At 34.6% G+C, this 20,246-nt stretch overlaps 2 protein-coding genes across 2 annotated transcripts; one reads left to right on the top strand and one right to left on the bottom strand.

The window, feature by feature from the left end:
* Positions 1–10,226: 10,226 nt before the first annotated feature.
* LOC140963339 (uncharacterized) lies at positions 10,227–10,634 on the top strand. Its single transcript, XM_073422633.1, has one exon. The coding sequence runs from the start codon at positions 10,227–10,229 to the stop codon at positions 10,632–10,634; it is 408 nt and encodes a 135-aa protein (XP_073278734.1).
* A 1,846-nt stretch (positions 10,635–12,480) lies between these two features.
* Positions 12,481–19,425, bottom strand: LOC140962736 (casein kinase 1-like protein 2). Its single transcript, XM_073421696.1, has 14 exons — positions 19,108–19,425; positions 18,973–19,013; positions 17,507–17,576; positions 17,258–17,406; positions 17,052–17,147; positions 16,895–16,965; positions 15,949–16,010; positions 15,791–15,854; positions 15,630–15,714; positions 15,112–15,238; positions 14,956–15,029; positions 13,880–13,943; positions 13,558–13,700; positions 12,481–13,225 (listed from the first exon to the last, which is right to left on the bottom strand). The coding sequence occupies exons 1-14, from the start codon at positions 19,181–19,183 to the stop codon at positions 12,941–12,943; spliced, it is 1,407 nt and encodes a 468-aa protein (XP_073277797.1). The 5' UTR covers positions 19,184–19,425; the 3' UTR covers positions 12,481–12,940.
* Between the last annotated feature and the right edge of the window lie 821 nt (positions 19,426–20,246).

The following is a 20,246-nucleotide window of genomic DNA, read 5'->3' as shown; positions in this document are numbered from 1 at the left end:
ATAAGTGAAATGGGAATATTTACATGTCTAGCTTTTAACATGTGACACAAAAGGAAACATGTGATTCTATGAAGCATCAAATCAAAACTTATGTTTTATGCTCTGAACTACCATTTGATGTGATTCAATGTCCTTGTATCATCTTGTTTTTTGCTCAAACAATAATGAAAATAAAAAAATATATTATCATTATCTTTCAATTTATCGTCTTATCCATCATTCTCATATCTCAAGAATTTGTCTATCTGTCTTTCACAATATCGAAAAAATTTCATCTAAAGATGCAGATGCTACAAATTGACTTAAGAAAATTTAGAAATGAATCATAAAGTACACAAAAGACATTTATTTCATCAAAACCTTATATATAAGAATATATACATCAAGAGTTCAAACTAATGATCAAGCAAAAGCTAAATATCCAAAAATGAATGAGAAATAATCAGTCAGTTTTACGTGACCTCAAAAGATAAAAAGTTGATAGATACTGGCCAATGTGGAACCACAAACAAGAAGTACCGCGAAAAATGTGAAAGTCGACGAGAGTTACCTATGCTCGAATCATCCATAGTCTCACCCATAGCTTTCATTTTTGTGGTATTGATGTCATACGACGAAAAGCCCTCCCGATTTGCCATGAACACGATGTTATGATCAAGAGGATGCGAACACAACGGATATGGAAATATATCTAGGACGTCGTCGCGCCAGAAGTTGTCAAGGAAGACTCTGTGTTGCATACACCACTCCCATGAATCATAGTCATTCTTCAATACCCATAAACTTAAGTAGAACTTATCTCCTTGTCCATGCAATGACTCAATGTATCTCAAATGCCCATGATGTTCACCGAGTCAAGTATATTCCTTGTCAGTTATGTTTCCTTCACTCCCTGCACTGCCAATGGGTAGCGAAATAAGGCAACGGATCTGGCTCATTGTAAAGATCAAATATGAAGACCCTGAAAATCCACACACTTAGTGACATAAAAACGTAGTTTAGTGACTAATTAAACATGATTTGGTGGCATAAAAACGTGGCTTGGTGGTTGAATAATCATGGAGTAGTGGCTTGAGACATAGGATCATAGTACGTAGTTGGATACCTTACCAACTCTCTATAAAAAGACATCAACTGCCACACATAAATCACATTTCACAATCTTGAAATCTCTTAAATTCCGAAAGCAATTCAACAAAAAACCACTCGAGCAACACTCTACTCATTTTCAAGCAAAAGTTTCGTCCAAGCAGCACCGAATTCTGAACAACACTCGACCCTTGTTTGAGCCAAGTTCGAGCATCAAGAGAATATCATTTCGAGCAGCAAGTCATTCACACTTATTCCGAGAAAAGAACGTGTAAGTGGGCTTATAAGTATGTTCTAAAATAATGATGTTTTTGTCATTTTTTGAAAACTCGATCGTACATTACACGTTTCATGACATTTGCTTCCGTATCTGTTTCGTTCCGCATGATCCCTTTTGCTATGCTATGAAATCTTGAAAATGCACTGTAAGGATTCGAACTAAAAGTGGTAAGGAAATTTTTGAAACATGACAAGATAAGATAAGGTTCTGATGCAGTGGGTTATAATAATCGATACACGAACTCACCCCTTTATAGGAGTAACAATTACGGACTAACCAGTATATAATGGATAAGGAGATGAATAACAGTGTTGTGTATAAGTTGATACTCCAATTACGATATGTTTGATGCCTTGTTTTGAATTATATTTATCTCATGTATTGATTCATGTTGTGACATGTCACATTTGAACTCAAACTGTATGAATATTTCGCATTTTTTTTGTATGATTGCCACCTCCCAACCCCCCCACATACTGAGTGTTTCTCCAAACACCCACTCTCTTACTTCCCTCCCCAGATAAAGGCGAAGACCAAGTGGAAGAAGGTGAACAACACATGTTTTGGAGTTGGTGATCAAGTTCGAGACATTAAGTTTCAAGCACCGATTTTAGTTTTATTTTCTTTTACATTATCGCTTCCGCAATTGTATTATGCACTGTAAAAACAATTATGATTATGTAATAGACTGACTTTTGGCTAAATTATGTACTACGTGGCTTGTTGTTTTGCGATTTTAATTGTTAAACAACGCCAATGACGCGTCTTGGTTTCGGGACGTGACATCAAATGCCATTATACGTTCCATAACGATCAAGTGCATGATTTTATCAACTACAACAGGATTCTCCCATTTATCATAAAAATTCTCTCTGTTAAAAGACGCAGTATGATACATCACTCATTCGCGTGTTCCAGAAAAATACACCTCGAACATGACGAATCTACATACGATCTTGTATATAATTCGAATCATTCGCAACTAGTGGCTCTAATACTCAATGAAAGATTCTAGAAATTCGAGTTCTTCACATGTAAATTCTAGAAATTCGACGTACAATAGAAAAACATACACCCAAATAGAAATAATAGTTTGGACAAATTTCTGTATTTTAAGAATAACTCATTCGGTACTTGATGAAATTACCTGAAATCGGTGTCATGACGAAGCCAACACAAAGAACTACAAGTTTGTTCAGACTATTTCCTCAACTTCCAAATGCACAACACACAACAAATCAAAAATCTGACCTGAAGTGCACTGATACATTCGTTTTCTTCCAAGTTCTAGCAAGAGTTCAGATTCAAGATAAACACCTAATGTGCATTGTTCCACTTAATTTGAAACATAAACTCAGAGACTACCTCATTACCTTCAAGTATTACAGATTTCAAAGCTGAAAACTCCAAGAAGTGCTCAGTACTAGCAATTTTCCATTCCATCTTTGCAGTCTTTCAAATTTCTTGCCACCAAGCTGCTGCATGCTCCTTCAATCTCCTCAAGGATTTGGTCGAAATTACAGGAGCGAGACATAAGAGAATTAAATCGATGGAAACAAGAATGATCTGGTGCTTACATGTAGTGGTAGATGGTTTCTTTGAAATCTTGTGTGTATGTGTATATATTATGTGTATATATTTATTCCTGATTATTTCTTTTTTAATATATTTTTTAGAAGAACAATAGCTAAAGGCCATTCGTACTCATAACTCAAGTTGAATAACTCTCAAATAGCTCAAAAGTAAATTCTTCTCTTTAGTCAATTTCATTTATTGAGAAACCAGCGATCCCGTAGAAAGACATCACGAGCCCTTGTGGAAAAAAAACAATTTGCTGAGCCGGAACAAAAGATATAACATCACTATAAGTATATTTTAATATTGATGTTAGATGTATACATATATCTATTCATATCCGAAGAAAATCATACATTAGTATCTTTGTAATTGAATCACTAACCTTTATCTGGAGATAACAATGCTCTTCGATGGTCCGATACCGATCACGAACGGAAAAAAATCCAGTTTGCACAATCCAAATGCTTAATAATTGTGATGATTTTTTTTCCAATGAAATGGATGTCTCGGCCTTTGTATTCTTCCGAGAACCAATATGTATGAATTATTTGTGTAATGGAAGTTAAAGATTTATTTCCAACCAAAAAATAACTATTCCCTCTTATAATTCAAAATCAAACTTTTGAATTATTTGGTTCGGTTCGGTTCGGCGGGTCATCCCTCATAAGTAGGAGTATCAAAATCAGACATGACTCATCAACCCTACACGGTTCAACCCGAAAAAAATCAGTTTGAGTTTGGGGTTTTCGGGTTCGGGTCAAATTAGGTTGGACTCGATAGTTAACCCGAAAAAAATGATCGGGTTGGGTTGAGTTCAGTTCAACCCGGGTTGATGACCCAAAAATTTTAATTTTTTTAAAAAAACTTAATAAATATTTCCTACATTTTTATATATTGTGTAACGTCCGAAAACCTACGTAAACCACATGCATGCAAATTATTTTAATTACTTAATTGTTTTATTTAATTAATTTTAAATGTTTGCATGATATTTATTAAATGATTAAAGGTATGACTGCATGATTAAATGATTATATGACATGATTTTATGAAATTGAAGGATTTTACCCGAATATTCGATAATAGGCATGGGAAAGGAGATCGAGGACAACCAAGACAAGAATATTTATTTTTAATCAAATATTTTCAAGGCTTCCTAACATGATTAAAAATTATTTAATTTTTTAAAAAAATTTAGAGTTCGAATTATTTTACGAGTCGAGCTCGATTTTTCCCGGGAGTCGGTTTTGGGCAAACAAGTAGTTTTAAAATATCGAAAATATTATTTTTGAGAAACTAATTTTATAAACTTTTATATTTTAATTAAAGAAGAGTTATTGGACCCAATTTAACTAAATTGACTAGGCACAATTGCTCCTATACTTGGAGGCTCAAAACCAAAGATCATTAGCATGCAATTTAAAATCTATAAATAAGAACCTAGGGCTTCTTCCACCCCATAAATCACTTCTTATCAACTGAAAATCACACAATACACACACCACAAATTTCGAACTATCGAAAGGAAGAAAAGCTAGGGTTCTTCGTCGTCCGGTCGTCCATCTTCGCACCCTCGCCAACGATTGAATATTCGAGCGTTTTAAATGCAAATGCACGTTTTCTAAACTTTTTGAAGCATCATTCAAATCATATTATGCATGTTTTAATTGTTTATGCATGAAAAATATAGGTGTTTTATTATTTTTACGGTAGAACGATTATTTTCAAAAATATGGTGATTTTGTGCTTATATGAAAAATGTTATGAATCCAACGGACACACTGTCAATATTATGTGTTTAAGGGTCAGAAAAGAGTCGTAAAAGTGAATAAACGAGGGCTGGAAATCAGAGGAAAATCAAGGAGAGGAGCCGAGGGTTTGGAAGGGGTTTGCACTTGGTTCAAGGGACGGCTAGCTTGCATGGCTGGGCAGGGCTCGGCTAGGTGGCTGGTATGGTTATGGTTAGGTCCTAGGAAGAGTCCTAGCATGGCTAGGGCTCAAGAGGAGTGGCTAGGGAAGAGTCCACTTGAGCTAGGACTCTTCTCGTGCGTGCAAGAGGGAAGGGATGGGAAGGCAGGTTCGCGGCTAGCTTGGGCGGGCTGGGCTGGTCCAGTAGGGTCAATGGAGATTGGCTAGGGGTTGGGTCATGGTTTGGTGCATGGTGGCTCGACGTGGGCTCGAGCTTAACGTGGAAGAGCAACTTCAAGCACGAGCGGATGCTTATGGTTCAAGAGGCTCGCAGCGCTGGTCAGGGGCTTGGTTGGGTCTGGGCATGGTCCATGGTCGGTGAGGGTCAAGTAGGCTCGATGGTGGCTTGAGTAGAAGAGTCCTAGTTGGCTAGGAGTCTTAGGCGAGAGGGAAGGTTCACGCGCAGCTTTGCATCTTCTGTGAAAGGTCCGCGCGCGAGCTAGGGTCAAGTTCTAAGGGTCAGGCTTGGTCAGGAGGGTACCTAGATTGGTTGTATAGGGTCTGTCTTGAGGTGGCTTGGCCGTGGCTCGAGTAAATTATGAGATGGCTCGGTGTTTTCTTAAGGGTCAAAAAACGAGAATTAAAGAATAAAATTGGAACCATGGGTCCACGGGGGTGTTCATGGCTCACTAGGGTGGTTTAGGTAATAACAAGGTTATGTTTAAAATTTGGGATCAAAATATTAAGTTTTGAATTTATTCGGTAATTAAACGCGCACGAATTGTTAATTAAAGAATTAATTGAAAAGCCTTAAATTAAGCTAGATAAAATTATAAAAAAATTAGATTTAAGCTTAAATAATTATTTATAATAAGCTCATGTCATTAAAAGTAAGAAAAAGTTAAAATCGAGAATTTTTACGTCTAGGGGCAAAACGGTCATTTTACACTTGAGAATTTCGTAAAAGCTTGGCAGCGTCCCGAAAAATCATAACGAATTTTAAATGATATTTTATGATGATTTTTATGAAAATATGATATTTTATGACTTATAGTAAAACTGTACAATTTTTACAGTTTAAAAATGTTATTTTTGGAAAGTTATGATATTTTATGTTTTAAAAGAAAAGGAAAAAATATTTTGAGAGATGCGAATTGACTGTGACAAATGATATATGATATATGAGGGATCTGTTTTAAGAAAAAAAGGTGAACTTATAATTTTGTGGATATGTCATGAGTGAAAAGGCTCCTGGAGAGCCCATTTTCGAGAAAAGGCCCCAGAGAGAGACCATTTATGAGAAAAGATCCCAAAGAGTGCCCGTCTATGGGAGAAGACCCCCGAGGGAGCCCGACGATCGTATTTCCATGACGGTGCCTGGTGCCCGCCCTCTTGGGTCATGTGGAGCTGAAGACTGATCAGTCGACCGGAGAATAAAAGCTAGTCACTTTCAAAAATCAAATTTCACCCAAAATGATAAAGGATTGAAAGCTTTACGATGAAAATGATTTTAAGATTTATTATTTATTTATGTTTAAAATTATTTTAAATGAATTATTTATACTTAAATTATTTTAAATAAAAATATGATTTTTAATGCATGTGATTGTATATGTATTATTTACTATTCATGTATAGAACGTGGGTTTATATGATGCATGATATGATGATATTATGGGAAGCGCTGACGATTCAGTGGATCGAGTGAGGCAGTACACTCCCGTGAGACATTCATTTTTCCGCACTAGCTTGTTAGATAAAAGATTTAAAAGATTATGCTAATGATTTTATTAGAGACATTTCTATGCTTTATTTTGTTGTTAGTTGATCTTTTTAAAGGTCGAGATTGGAATTTTGGTTAGTTGATTATTTATTTCCAACAAAAAAATAATACTCCTTCTTATATTCAAAATCAAACTTTTGATTTATTTGGGTCGGGTCGGGTCGGATTGGCCCTCATGGGCGACCCGTTAACTCAATAATTATTTCTTACACTATCTTATCCGAAGGCAAAATATATTCCAAATTAATTAGACATTCCCCCACTTCTTATTCAATTTTCCATCCCAATTAATATATCACATCTCTTTTAATTTTAATTTCTCACCCAAATAAAATTAACAACCACCTCAGCTTTCTATGCTTTGGATTTTTTGTTAATGAAAGAACATCGACACATATGATTCGGCCACTAGTTTAAATCAAACTCTCCGTTTGAATTTCAGGATATGAAGCATCCACTCAAAACTTGTGTTCTATGCTCTAAAGGCAATGTTGTTACGATGGAATGAGGTGAGAATGTTTTCCAAGTACTCATACTTGATAAGACATTGGAATAAGAATGTTCTTTCGAATAGGAATGACTATTCACATATTCAATAGGAATGATTAATGATCATTCCATCTATTTTAAATGGTGGCAAAAACTTGTGTGAGACGGTCTCACGGGTCGTATTTTGTGAGACGGATCTCTTATTTGGATTATCCATGAAAAAGTATTACTTTTTATGCTAAGAATATCAATTTTTATTGTGAATATCGATAGGGTTGAAATATTCGTGAGACCTTCTCACAAGAGACCTACTCTTAAATGATAATGATCATTCTCATTCTTAATTCTTACCTATTTTACAAAAAATTTACCTTATTTAGTTTAATTAATTTAAATATATCTTCAGATAAAAATAATAATAAATAATATATTATGATTATTATTTTAAGTTTTTTTATTATTATAATGATAAATAAAACAACGTATAATAATAAAAAAATAATTATATTAACAATAATAAAATAAATATTAATAATTAAAATAAATAAAATAATAAGTTAATAATCATGGTAATAATACTGAATGATAGTTATTTTATCAAATATAAAATGATAATAATTTAATAGTGATGTCAATATTAATAATTAAAATAAATAAAATAATAAGTTAATAATCATGGTAATAATATTGAATGATAGTTATTTTATCAAATAAATAATAATAATAATATAATTATATAATAACATTGATTTTAAAATAATTAACAGAACATCAATAATTAATATTTTAATAATAATATTTCCTGAATAAATTTTTTTTAATTTTTTAATTAGCAAATATTTTATTGTTAAAAAAAAATTCATTCTCAATTCTTTTTACATTTCTTTCGATACCAATAATTGGAATGAAATATAACTATCGTTTCATTCACATCTTCATTCTATTCCAATATTAATTTCATTCATACGTACCAATCATTTCCTAATTTTCTATAATAAAAAAATAACTACCATAATATATAAATATTTAACGAAAATAATCTGAGTAACTGGTGTCCCTTAGCTCAGTCCAGTCCTATATGCAGTGGTTCTAAAGCATTTCACAACCATTATACCACGTGCGAGGAGAGTTTTTCACTAAACTTGAAGTTTTTTGGTGTACTAGTTATACACGATTATACATACATCTAATCTTCTCATCAACCTTTAGTTGGGACATATGGAAATTTTGGTTTAAATCACTATCAATTTAAATAAAATAATTAATAAATAAATAGAGAGGATACCTAATAATATGCTTATAGTAGACAATATGTCATTTTTAGGGAAAATTTGTTTTTTTTTATTTATGTATGTTTGTCTCTTTGCGATTTTGGTCGTCTGTGTTATAAGATTTCTGATTTAGTCATGCATCTTCTGATTTTTGCCGATTTTAATAATTTTTCATTTGGATTGTTGAAGTGACAATACACATGTCAGCGTTACATCACAACTGTATTAGTGTCACATCACCTTCACGTGAGGAGAAAAAAGTAAAGTTGTCAAAAAACATAAAAATGACGGACTAAAACTGAAATTTGATAATTCAAATGGCTAATTTTAATCATTTTAGCACATGACTAGTGTAATAACATTTGATTCATTGACTACAAGGAAAATCAAGTCATTTTTTTCATATGATGATATGAAAATAATATGTGTGATCCTTATACCGAGAGTGTTTCACTCTTTATTTCAATATCATTAGATTTTGTAGGTTTCTCACATTTTTTTGGAAGTTGTCATATATGTTAATGATTCAAAAAATAACATTTCACACATTATAAAAGATAAATACTCCAAATATAACATATAGTAATCATTTTCTCTTCGAAATTTTCCAACGTTCAAAGTCAAAGATTAAAAAATATATATAGACTGTGAATCTAAAATGTAAATGAACCATAAGTGTCACAAATTTGACTATAACATACTTGAGGTTTAATCACTAATACAAGATTATATTTGACAAGAATTTATAATTGTCTTCTCCAAGAAAGATTACAAATTTTGCATTTCATCCTTTTGGATTTGAAGGTAAGTCCCACAAAATATTCAATCACCGATATTTTTTTGTTTATAATAATGTAATATAATGATGATATTTCTAATAAAATTTATTAAGATTGCGTTTGGATTAAAAGATTTAAAATACATGAATTTCAAATGTATTTTTGTTATTTAGAGAATTAAGATCATAAATTTCAAATCTATATATTTCATGTTTTATATTATTTCATGTTAATTATGATGAATATAAAGCTCACTCAATAATTGTGTCATTTGAAATTTATTTTACTTTGTATAATTAATTCGTAAATAAATTATATATGAATTTACAATTTTGACCGATAGTTTTATTATTATTAAAATTCATTATGATCAAAATTCATAGATTTCAAATCCATCTCCTTTATATATGTGAAATTAATTATCATCGACCCTAAGGTTGTGTTTGTATAGAGATATTTGAAATCCACTTATTTCAAATGCATTTTCATTATTTAATAGCTTAAAGAAAAGAAATTCAAATTCATCTCATATTAGTTTATATTACAAATGAATAAATCACAATGAATTTCAAATGAAATATCTTTTGTGAGATGCTCTCAAGAATTTTTATTCATAAGAAAAGTCAACTATGTTCATATTTACAATAAAAATTACTATTTTTGATATAAAACTAATATTTTTGATATAAAAAGTAATATTTTTTCATGTGCGGCTTAAATAGAATATTAATCTCACAAAATTGACTCATGAAACTGTCTCACAAAATTTTTATGTTAATATAAATATAATATAAATAAGACATAAATTTGATTTTTCTTTATATATGTGTGTATTTGTTTTTTTTGGATAAAAAAAAAGGATAGCCTCGTGATTATCGCCAGATATTACAGTAATCTTGTACAGAAACATCGTCATCTTAGCGAAGTAATCAAGTTATTAAAATCAGCTACCAAAACACCGAATCCCACATAAATGGACTATTAGCAAGTAGGAAAGGAAACCCACCAGCGAAGAAAATCAAGGACAAGGCCAAGAAAATCTTGGAAACATGGAGGATTTCAGATCCAAATCGCACAAGGACCCAAGAATTCCACTGGACAACACTCACAACTATCATCTCGGCGGCGATAATTACGATGGAGTCTCGTCGAACCCAAATGGGATGCAAGATCTGCGTTGCTACAGCGCCTCATACGCAACATCTTCTGTACAAACCAATGGGCAGATGGATATCGTGGTCCCGGCGGCCGGAGACCCGTGGAAGTTCAAGAAAGGCAAGTCAACAAATGGTGTGAGTTCCAAAAGTTGGAACTTTAGTGATCCTGAGCTGCAGAGGAAGAAGAGGGTCGCTAGCTACAAGGCTTACACTGTTGAAGGTAAAGTTAAGGGTTCTATAAAGAAAAGCTTTAGATGGATTAAAGAGAGGTGTAATCTGATGATCTATGGATATAGATGAAGATTTTCTGATAAATGGTCTAAATTATATGTAATAAGATCCATGTTTTTGTTGTTCTTGGTACCTGTCTTCGTACCTGATATGATCTACTGGTGTATTGATATGTGTTGTTTGGTGTACGGGAATCTTGAATATGAGTTGAAGCATGTACTTATCATGAATAATTGAGTACTTTATATATAATTCGTTGATGAACAATTGTACAAGAAACGGGGTTCTTTCGACAGTTTGTTTTTCCTTTTGCATTACCCACCTGCATTGTTTTATGGCAATAACATGTATGTATGCTGGTATCATTTGCTTCCTAGTTCTCTGTTTCTTGCAGTTGTTTTTAAGACGCTCACACACGTGATTCGGTCCCAAAACTTAACTAATCTTAAGACAACATATGCTTTGCTACTGGGCAATTTGGTTCACTTGTATATTTGAAGTTGCATTATTTTGCTGGCGATTACAATTCTGGTTCCCTTGCATATGCTATGCTCGTCGTGGATCATCTGTAATCTTATTTGATTTCGTCGTAACCGTCCCCTGTTCTTCTGAAATACAGAATTTTATTTTGTGAGGTTGTAGGAAGAGAGAAAAAATTTACAATCTTATGTGAAGTTTTCTGAAAAAATTCAAGTTTCACCCATCTACCTCTATTCCTTAGAGCTTGCTTGCCTCTCTACCCCAAAACTCTGTTTCGCCAGGTGCCCATGAGATGGAACAATTTTGTTATCTTGTCTTACGACCTCGATGGTCATGGTTTTGGTTCAACTGATAAGAATTTGAGGGACCAATCTAAGCATCTGTCAAAAAAAAAGGAAAAAGTTCATAGCTCTAATTCAACAAAAACCTTTTTCAAATCCTGGCTATTCTTCATAATCGTTGGGCTAATCCTTCATTTATCCCCTTTTTTAAGCCTTGAAATGGTGTTTCTTCAACTGTTTTTTCGCGTGCTAGTGTTCTTACAGAATGAGACAGTATGAGTTCACGATATTTGCTTCCAAGCGTTGATGGCAAAGCATAACACATCGGTACATCAGTTTTCTGATGTTTGAAAATTTCCAAATAAACACTTGTGTGAGCAGATTAGTTTAAATAGAGATGTGTTGATATGGATAATCTATAAGGTCCTTGTTTGTGTGTACCTTCGATATTTTTGATTGGACAACTTTGGCGGGTTATGATGCAGTTTGATCTGCTGAACGGGGTTATATTTTTTGCTTCTCTACATTACCACATCGGATGGTACGACTCCTTTGTAATCTTGGTATTTTTTATTTAGGATTTTCCATGTGTCGACGACATTTAAATCGAAGGAGGAGGAGAGTTGTGTATCATCATCGTGTATGTATACGTAACTGCAAATGTTCTGCTGATACTACTCCCAAAACCATCGTATTCGACCTATATTTTTATACATTTGGATTGGATCAGCCAATTTAATCACTTTGAATGTCTTTCAAGGAAACAAATCATTGTTCGACATGCAGATGTGGATCGATCTTTCTGTATGAATCAGCTCCAGTTGAACGAGAGGAAACACAAATTTTAATGAATCACGCATAAAATTTGAATACATATCCACTTGCAAGATGACGACCGGCTCCTTTGTGAAACCAACAAAGCCTTTCTTGACAATTTGAGCCTGAGTCACTCTTGTTTACTGACTTGAGATTTGAGTCATTTGACACAGCTCGAGTCACTCTCGTTGACTGACTTGAGATTTGAGTCATTTGACACTCGACCCTCTGGAATAAGCTAGCATTGCAAAATTTTCTTTGAAGACATTGAAACTGGGAGAGGGCTGAAACAGGTCGTGCCCAGGGGAATGCTACTTACCATATTTGGAAGACGATACTTCATTTTAAGAGGAGGATTTATCAATTATATAATTTAAGTGACTACACAATTTAGTAACCTGAACATGGAAAAGCAGGGATACATACAGTATTAAGAGTTTTGGAACTGACAAGTAATAGTGAAAATGGATACTTCACAAGCTAAATCTAAAATTAAGTGAGAGACGGAAGGATTATCCAAAGGTTATAAAATAAGAGCAAGAGGACATGGTATTAAAGACCCACGCCACTACAACTCAATTGAAGGAACAGAACTTCACCTTCTCTGATTCTGTTACACAATCCGCTCTTGGCGTTTTTATGAATAGTTGTGAGCACAACTGTTCTCTTGATATTCGAATTCACATCTTTCCGGAAGAGAATTATCAAGGTTCTTAAATCTGATCTCATGTATATAACACAATTTGATGACTTACGGGACCTTTAGGATGTAGGTGGCGCTCGAGAACGACAACGTTCTTAATCATCAAAGTGCAAGCTTTCCATACCCTTTATCGTGGAATCGTAATTCTTTGTGGTAGGATTGTTCCTCCCAGAGGAAATATGCTTTGGCTCCGAGGATCCACCAAGGGGTGAGATTCTTTGTCCACTTGATATTTTGTTCATCGTTGCTGGACTAGCTTCAGGAGTATGAAAACGATTGGGTTCAGAATCGTTTCCCAATGTTAATGTTTCGCGACTTCCAGAAACAGCACCTCGCCACAGTGATCCACTAGACCTTCCAAACAAAGTGGAGCTTGCCTGCTGCAAAATCCAACCATGCCATTTACAAAATAATACAGGCCAAAATGAAACAGGCAACACATATATATGAAATTATAAAATGCACTCAGATTTTTGTTTTTGGTGAAACTTGTTGAGCTATTCATTTTCTCTCGAGCTTGGCCACTCAAAGCAAGAAGCACCAATATATTCGAACTGAATTATGCTATCTCATGATATTAGGAACTTTGTCCAGATTAGTCTGTAGAACATTGGAAATCTAACCAACTGGGTCGCATGTTCAAATTCAGCTGTACCGACAACAACCACAAAGCTTTAATCTACAGCCAGGTGGGGCTAAAATTACGGCTTACCATGGCATCTTTGCTTGTTGAATCATTTGCAACAGGGCTTTTATTTCTAGAAAGGCTTCCAGCATTTACAACCTGTCCAGAACTTCTCCTTCTGGCCAGATCGGCTGAAGAAGTTCCTCCTTGCCTCCCCTCTTCCTCACCACCTACAATAAAAACCACATATACCAAGAGATGTCCTCGAGTGTGAAACCAATAAAAATAAATCAAAAAAATTTTAGAAAAATATATGGACTAGAGATCTTGCATAAATGTTACTAGTAAGCCACCGTAGATAAGCTAATCCGGAAAAAGAAAGGCGGACAACAGATGCATGGAAAAGTACCTGGCAACCTTTCACCATTAGGAATCGCAGGGGGCAGTCCTGAGGTCATAACTGCGCTTGGGCCCTGAAACAAGCATACATCGTTTTCTCAAATGAAAATAATGAACAGAAAATTTCCCAGATCGATAGGAGGTACGGAACCAGGGTGGATTCACATTGTTTGTCACGACTCATCACTCAAGTCAATAGGTCACTTAAGCTGGAGATTTAAATACGTATTAAAAAAATTGATTTCAACCAAACAACTTAAATAAGACAAAATGTTCATTGGAATGGATGACCTAAAGAAAGCACTCGCAATATTGATTGCAATAAATAAAGGTAGACACTTTACTCAAGGAGTTCTAATACTGGGTTTGCTTAGACAGTAACCTGAAACAGCTGATGCCTTTCAGTCTACTTTCTGCTAAGAAAGGCGCTGCTAGTTAGCAGCATTAAGGTTAGCTTTAAGTTAAGTCATTCCAATTCTCTGATACTATGTCGACTCGAATTTTGAGAAGAGAGTGAACTGTAACAGTGCATGACTTGGTCACTCTGAACAAAAAAAATTGCCCAGGAATGTTGCCAAACTCTCTCTTGATGTAAATAACAATCAGCTATCTTACAAACGTGAAAATAATATATAAAATTTATCCATCACACAGTCGATTTTTTCCCACTCAATCCCTCTTTCATAGCCACATATTTTTCCGTCTAAGGAATGAGAAATCTTTCTCCTGTTACATGAATCCAATTTTCACTTCATTTTTAACAATGTCTTTGTCATTGATCCAATAGAGTATGTAAACGGAAGTCGGACATTTACAAGATGCTTCATGTGGCATATCTCTAAGGGTTCATACGATATGGAAAAGAGAACACAAATATTTGGCGGGAGTTTAAAAAAATGCAGGGAATGGACATCTTGGAATCACTCAAAGCAAAATGAAGTATCATGTTGCTCTAATATCATATCAGACGGAATGGAATTTTGGGGAAACATGGTATTAAGATCATCAAAAAAATCAAGTACCATATTTATGCAACAAAACTTAATTATACTTGATTTTTAGCACATTAAATTTAAAATCACTTACCCGGGAAGGAGTGGCCATCTGTGACTGCTGATACTTCAAGATAGTCCAATCAAAAACATAATCGAACTGAAAACCTGAAGCAAAAATACATGCATTACAGATTCAGAACTGAAAGGAGTTCACAAAATCACTAGTCTCTGACCAAATTTTCCAGACCTTCGTGAATGAAGAGGTCACGGAATATTCTCTTAAGATAAGCATAATCTGGCTTGTCCTCAAAGCGCAGTGATCGGCAGTAATGGAAATATGATGCAAACTCGGTTGGATAGCCCCGGCACAGTGACTGAAGAAAATGCAAGATCACAGATAAACTTCCATACAAAAACAAAAGAATACTACCAAGCACAAAGTTCAGGCGTAAGCAGTGTTCTAAATGTAGGCAGCGTAGCCGGTTGGTGGCCATCGACCGCACCGCCTTCACCTTAGGCGGTCAAAGGTGAGCTGGGGTTGGCGAGGCAAGCAAAAGTCAACAAAATTTAAAAAACCCTAATTATTAATACATTATAGACTTTGTATTCAAAACATAACAGCCAACCCAATCATCCTCATTTCATTTACACATATATCACATGATTATATATAATTATGTATAAAAATAGTAAAAAAAGTTCAACAGCCTCACTTACTGGCCCGTCACCGCCTACAGCCATTTACAACACTAGGCGTTAGATTACCTCAATAGAAGTTGAAACCTTTTTCTCACTTATTTTCTCATATTTCTGCTTCTTAGTTCCTGCTTTTAGTCCCTGCCAAGGAAGGCTGCACAGAGTATAAATTAATGATACAGATCACATAATTAGGAGCTATAATCATGAAGTTCTGAACCAATAGTTACCTTCCCCTTAAAAAATACATTAAGACATATCCCAGAGATTCCAAATCATCTCTCCTGCTTTGTTCTAAAAATCATATCAGTAGCATCTCAGTAAAGTTAGAAATTAGACTAAAATAATTGCAAGGAAGAAGTTAAATACAATATTGAGAGATCCATACCAATACCCAAGTGAGTATTCATGCTAGCATATCGTGCAGTTCCAGTCAAGTTTTTGTTCTCCCTTCATTGTTAAGGTACAAAAATATTAAAAGTCCAAACAAAGCATCTAAAGAAGACCTCAATGTTTCACACTGAACTACATCCCTCAAGTGAGAGAGAAATGGTGAACGACAGAAGAAAGGTAAAGATAAGCTTGATTCAGAAAATTCATCACTCCTCAACAAAATAAAGTCTAATCCACATGTGTAAGTTCAAAGAAAATCATGTCAAACTTAACTTGACAAGACGAGCATGAATGTAAAGAAAAATGCACACATACAATAAAATAGAGTAAATCTATTATCTATTATTATTATTAAGAATGTGGATGACAGAGACATCTTGAGTCAACTTTTACTTTTGGAAATGAATATGATAATACAGGATAGAAACAAATGACATAAGCAGCAACATTCAAGAGGCGTCACCTTTATTTACCACTATGTGGAGTGCAGTCTCATTTAATCTTGACTTCGAGGTACATTAGTTCCTAATTACTTAATTGTACCAGCACAACTTCATAAAGAATAGGGAGAGAACAATTTTTCAAAGATATACAAGCGATTGACGACCTAAGCATTCCATACATGGAGTTATGATAGTATGATACTAAGATTAAACACAAGAAGATAAAATGTAAATAGACTCTGATCTACTTCTCTTTGAACAGATTTTAATCTGAAAAGTAATTTTATTCTCCTTCTCTTTCTTGATTAAAATTATGATGTAACCCCTCTTCCTAGAGGTTAAGCAGTTGTAAACAGTTGCATTCTTATAACCTTGACAAATGTAGTTAACGAGAACCAACCACCCATTATTGTCAATGTTGTCAGTTATGCATGATTGCTAAAAACAATGCTGATGCAAGGAAGTCAACAGAGAAAGTGACCAAGACACTCATCTCACCTGTAAGGAATATGCTGATGAGTTGAACTGTCTCTGTATTTCTTGGCAAGACCAAAATCAATAATGTAAACCTAATATTAATGTCAAAATTAAAACATCACATCAGCATATCTGAAGAAATCCTCCAAATAAAGCACAGAAACATGTGTGAAAGAACCTGATTCGCACGCCGTCCCAAGCCCATGAGGAAATTGTCTGGCTTGATATCTCGATGTAAAAATGATTTTGAATGGACAAATTCAACACGATTGATCTGAAAGAAATATTAGGCCGAAAAAGCTAGGTTTATCAGTAAATGCAACAGAAAATGCATTTCTTACAATTAGCCATGATGGTAACAAGTATAAGAAATTTTAAAATAACCATTTGATCTGCAAGCATGAGCACTGTCTTCAATGAAAGTTTTCTACTGCAAAAATTGAATAGATCTTCAAGACTTGGTCCAAGCAAGTCCATAACCAGAACATTGTAATCTCCTTCGACACCAAACCATCTCACATTCGGTATCCCAGCTGCAATGTTATGAACAAATAGAATTCGGTTCCATAATATGTTCGAGAAAAATCCACCACTAGTTCAAGAATGAAAACAAGATTCCAAATGAATCATTACTTCCGCCCTGTAAAATTCTGTACAGTTTTGACTCATACAGCAACTGGGGATGTTTAGTCTTTACATTTTCCTGAAACAATAAAACAGGATAAAAATCTGGAATCCCATGCGAACAAATGAACAGTTTTGAATGATCAAACCAACAAACTTGCACCCTCTTCCTCAAAGAAAGAAACAAGCAATAGATTAAACCCGTGAGATGAATTACTGTTCACGAGATAGCTCAAGTTTATCAAGAAGATGGAAGTATGAGAAGCCAATTCAACTTGTCCAAAATGAATTACTATGCACACTCTCCTAGTAAATCTAAGTAGCCGAAAAGAATAATTTTTCTAATTACAAAAGGAAGTAGTTCTATCTTTATTCTTTCCGATTAAAAGATTGGAAAAGAAGTCTAAGATGCAACACCTTAAGCCATTTAGGAATGAACTATTATCTCCAAAGCATATGTTTCGGATACCGACCTATAACCACTTTGGCAATTTAAACGGAAATGGATATGTTTAGAAACATGCTATAGCAATAAATGACCAGGCATATGTTTCAGACAATGACCTGTAACAACTTCCAAAATTTAAAAGAAAAAGACTTATGTTTAGAAACAACAAAACAGTAATAATAGACCAAAGCATATGCTTCAGATACTGACTTTTAACTACTTCGGTAATTTTAAAGTATATGGCTATGTTAGGAACAAGTAACAACATACTATAGCCACAATAGAGTGACAATAACATTATGCGTGCTAACAAGATTAAAACAAGTCTAGCCATAGCATTAACCATGCAATCTGCTACAGAATCCTGTACCTGTAGATTCTACTTTTTTAGTTATCTTCCATGATACAGGAAAAGATAAGCAAAAATATCAAGTCATTTCCATCTTCCCACCAAGGGAAACAAAATCTCCATTAGTAACTCATCAGAAATTATTATGTTCAAATATAAAAAAGAATCATGGTCTTCAATTATTTTGGCACAACAATAACAAAGTTTCTAGAACCGATAAACTATTCAAAATTCACAAGCACATGAAGACAATTAGAATGAAAATTCTCTGTAAATTCACAGTTTGAATTCCACCAAAATTTACTTTCTGTATGTCTCAACTCTCAACTTTCATACCACACACCGTCCCGCACATAACCAATTCTCTCAGTTGGTAAGAACTTACCATAGCCAACATAGTATACTTCCGCAAGAGAAGAAATCTGAGAACCCCAATTCCCAATTAAATAACAAATTGACTGCATGCATGCATGTATCCATATATAAAATCAAACAATAAAAAAGTAAAATATCTCATGAGAGTTGAGACCTCATTATTCAGTTCAACCGGAGCAAAAATCTCAACTAATTAATTACACAACCATGTGATCAACATCCAAACAACTTCGTGAACGAAGCAAACAACTTTTCATGAAACAAAAAAAAAATACTACAAAATAAGGAAATAACACAACTCACAAGCTTAATTGCCAACTCCTCGTTAGTCTGGATATTAGTCCCTGCACCAGTAAATTAACCAACAATTAACACAGAATCGACAAAGTCACGTCGAAAACCGAAGGAATTGCATGAAAATCAAACAGTTGTAAGTACCAAGATAGATCTCTCCGAAGGATCCACTGCCGATTTTCCGACCCAGTCGATACTTGTTCCCCACTCGCGGCTCCATTGACCAAAAAAAACCTAGATTTCAGCTTCCCTCCTCGCGCACAAAATTCATCGGAAACCAAACTCCAGGAAAAAGATACGGAGATCTACAGGCTCGTTTAAGGGATTTGTAGCATTGATTGAAATAATTAAAAGCAATTAATTCCCACTTCAAGAAGAACACACTAGGGTTAGCAGACGTAAAGAAAGACAATTTGCGTATCTCGGTCGAAACATACTCCTTTACGTTGTTTTTAGGTGTTACAAAAAAAAAAAGGAAATATATGCGCGTGGACAGCACGCCTTGAGCGCGCGTGCCATGGTAGGTTTGATTTTGCTGAAAGTATAGGATTGGGTTCGCTGGTGATGATGGTCGACTGGTCGGGAGGGACCACGGTCACGTGACCCTTCGATTCTCTTGCACATCCTAAATTTATTATTAATTAAATATTAAATAAAATATAATATTATTTTTTATTACAATATTATATAAAATTATATACTAAAATTTTGGGAAAATATTTTAGAAAAAAAATGTCTTAATTAGCTTTTTGCGCCTTATAAATACAATATATTATAGCAAAAATATTTATTTTTTTATAAAATATAATATGATACTCACGGGAAATTTCGTGTCCGATCCCAACGAGCGTCACTAGTTCAGACGTGGGCTTTAAGATCACCCTGAGCCTGAAATCAAGAATAAGACCGTTAGAAGGGGGCCAGGAGGGTGTCCTGGCGTAGCCCCTCCGACGCTCAAGTCAGAGACTGAGGATATATGGGGGGAGCAGCTAAGGGCGCTGCTGAAAACAATATAGTGAATGAATCAAATGAACACCCAAACCTGATATTTATAGGAGAATACCTGGGCCCTTGATGGGTCTGTCTTCCATTTGGGCTTGGGATGGGTCAGGGGTAGTGGGCTCATCCATGGGGTATCACCAGTCTCCCCCTCCCGAGTCGAACTGAATCGCAGGTTCAAAGTTCGATTAATTGTGTTGTCCTTGGTTTATCGGCGATGAGGACGTACCGTATTAGAAAAATTTATTTTGTTTGCGTTAACGAACGATGTTTACCACTGCGAA

Source organism: Primulina huaijiensis, chromosome 17 (assembly GCF_012295235.1).
Source record: "Primulina huaijiensis isolate GDHJ02 chromosome 17, ASM1229523v2, whole genome shotgun sequence".
In the NCBI taxonomy this organism is placed as follows: Eukaryota; Viridiplantae; Streptophyta; class Magnoliopsida; order Lamiales; family Gesneriaceae; genus Primulina; species Primulina huaijiensis.
This window is presented reverse-complemented; position numbering and strand designations above follow the sequence as displayed.

Coding starts and splice junctions, on each gene's coding strand:
- LOC140963339 (XM_073422633.1), top strand. CDS start 10,227: ATGGAGGATTTCAGATCCAAATCGCACAAGGACCCAAGAATTCCACTG.
- LOC140962736 (XM_073421696.1), bottom strand. CDS start 19,183: ATGGAGCCGCGAGTGGGGAACAAGTATCGACTGGGTCGGAAAATCGGC. Junction 17,148..17,257: donor TCATGCTTGCAGATCAAATG/GTTATTTTAAAA, acceptor TATTTCTTTCAG/ATCAATCGTGTTGAATTTGT. Junction 16,966..17,051: donor TGGGACGGCGTGCGAATCAG/GTTCTTTCACAC, acceptor CATTAATATTAG/GTTTACATTATTGATTTTGG.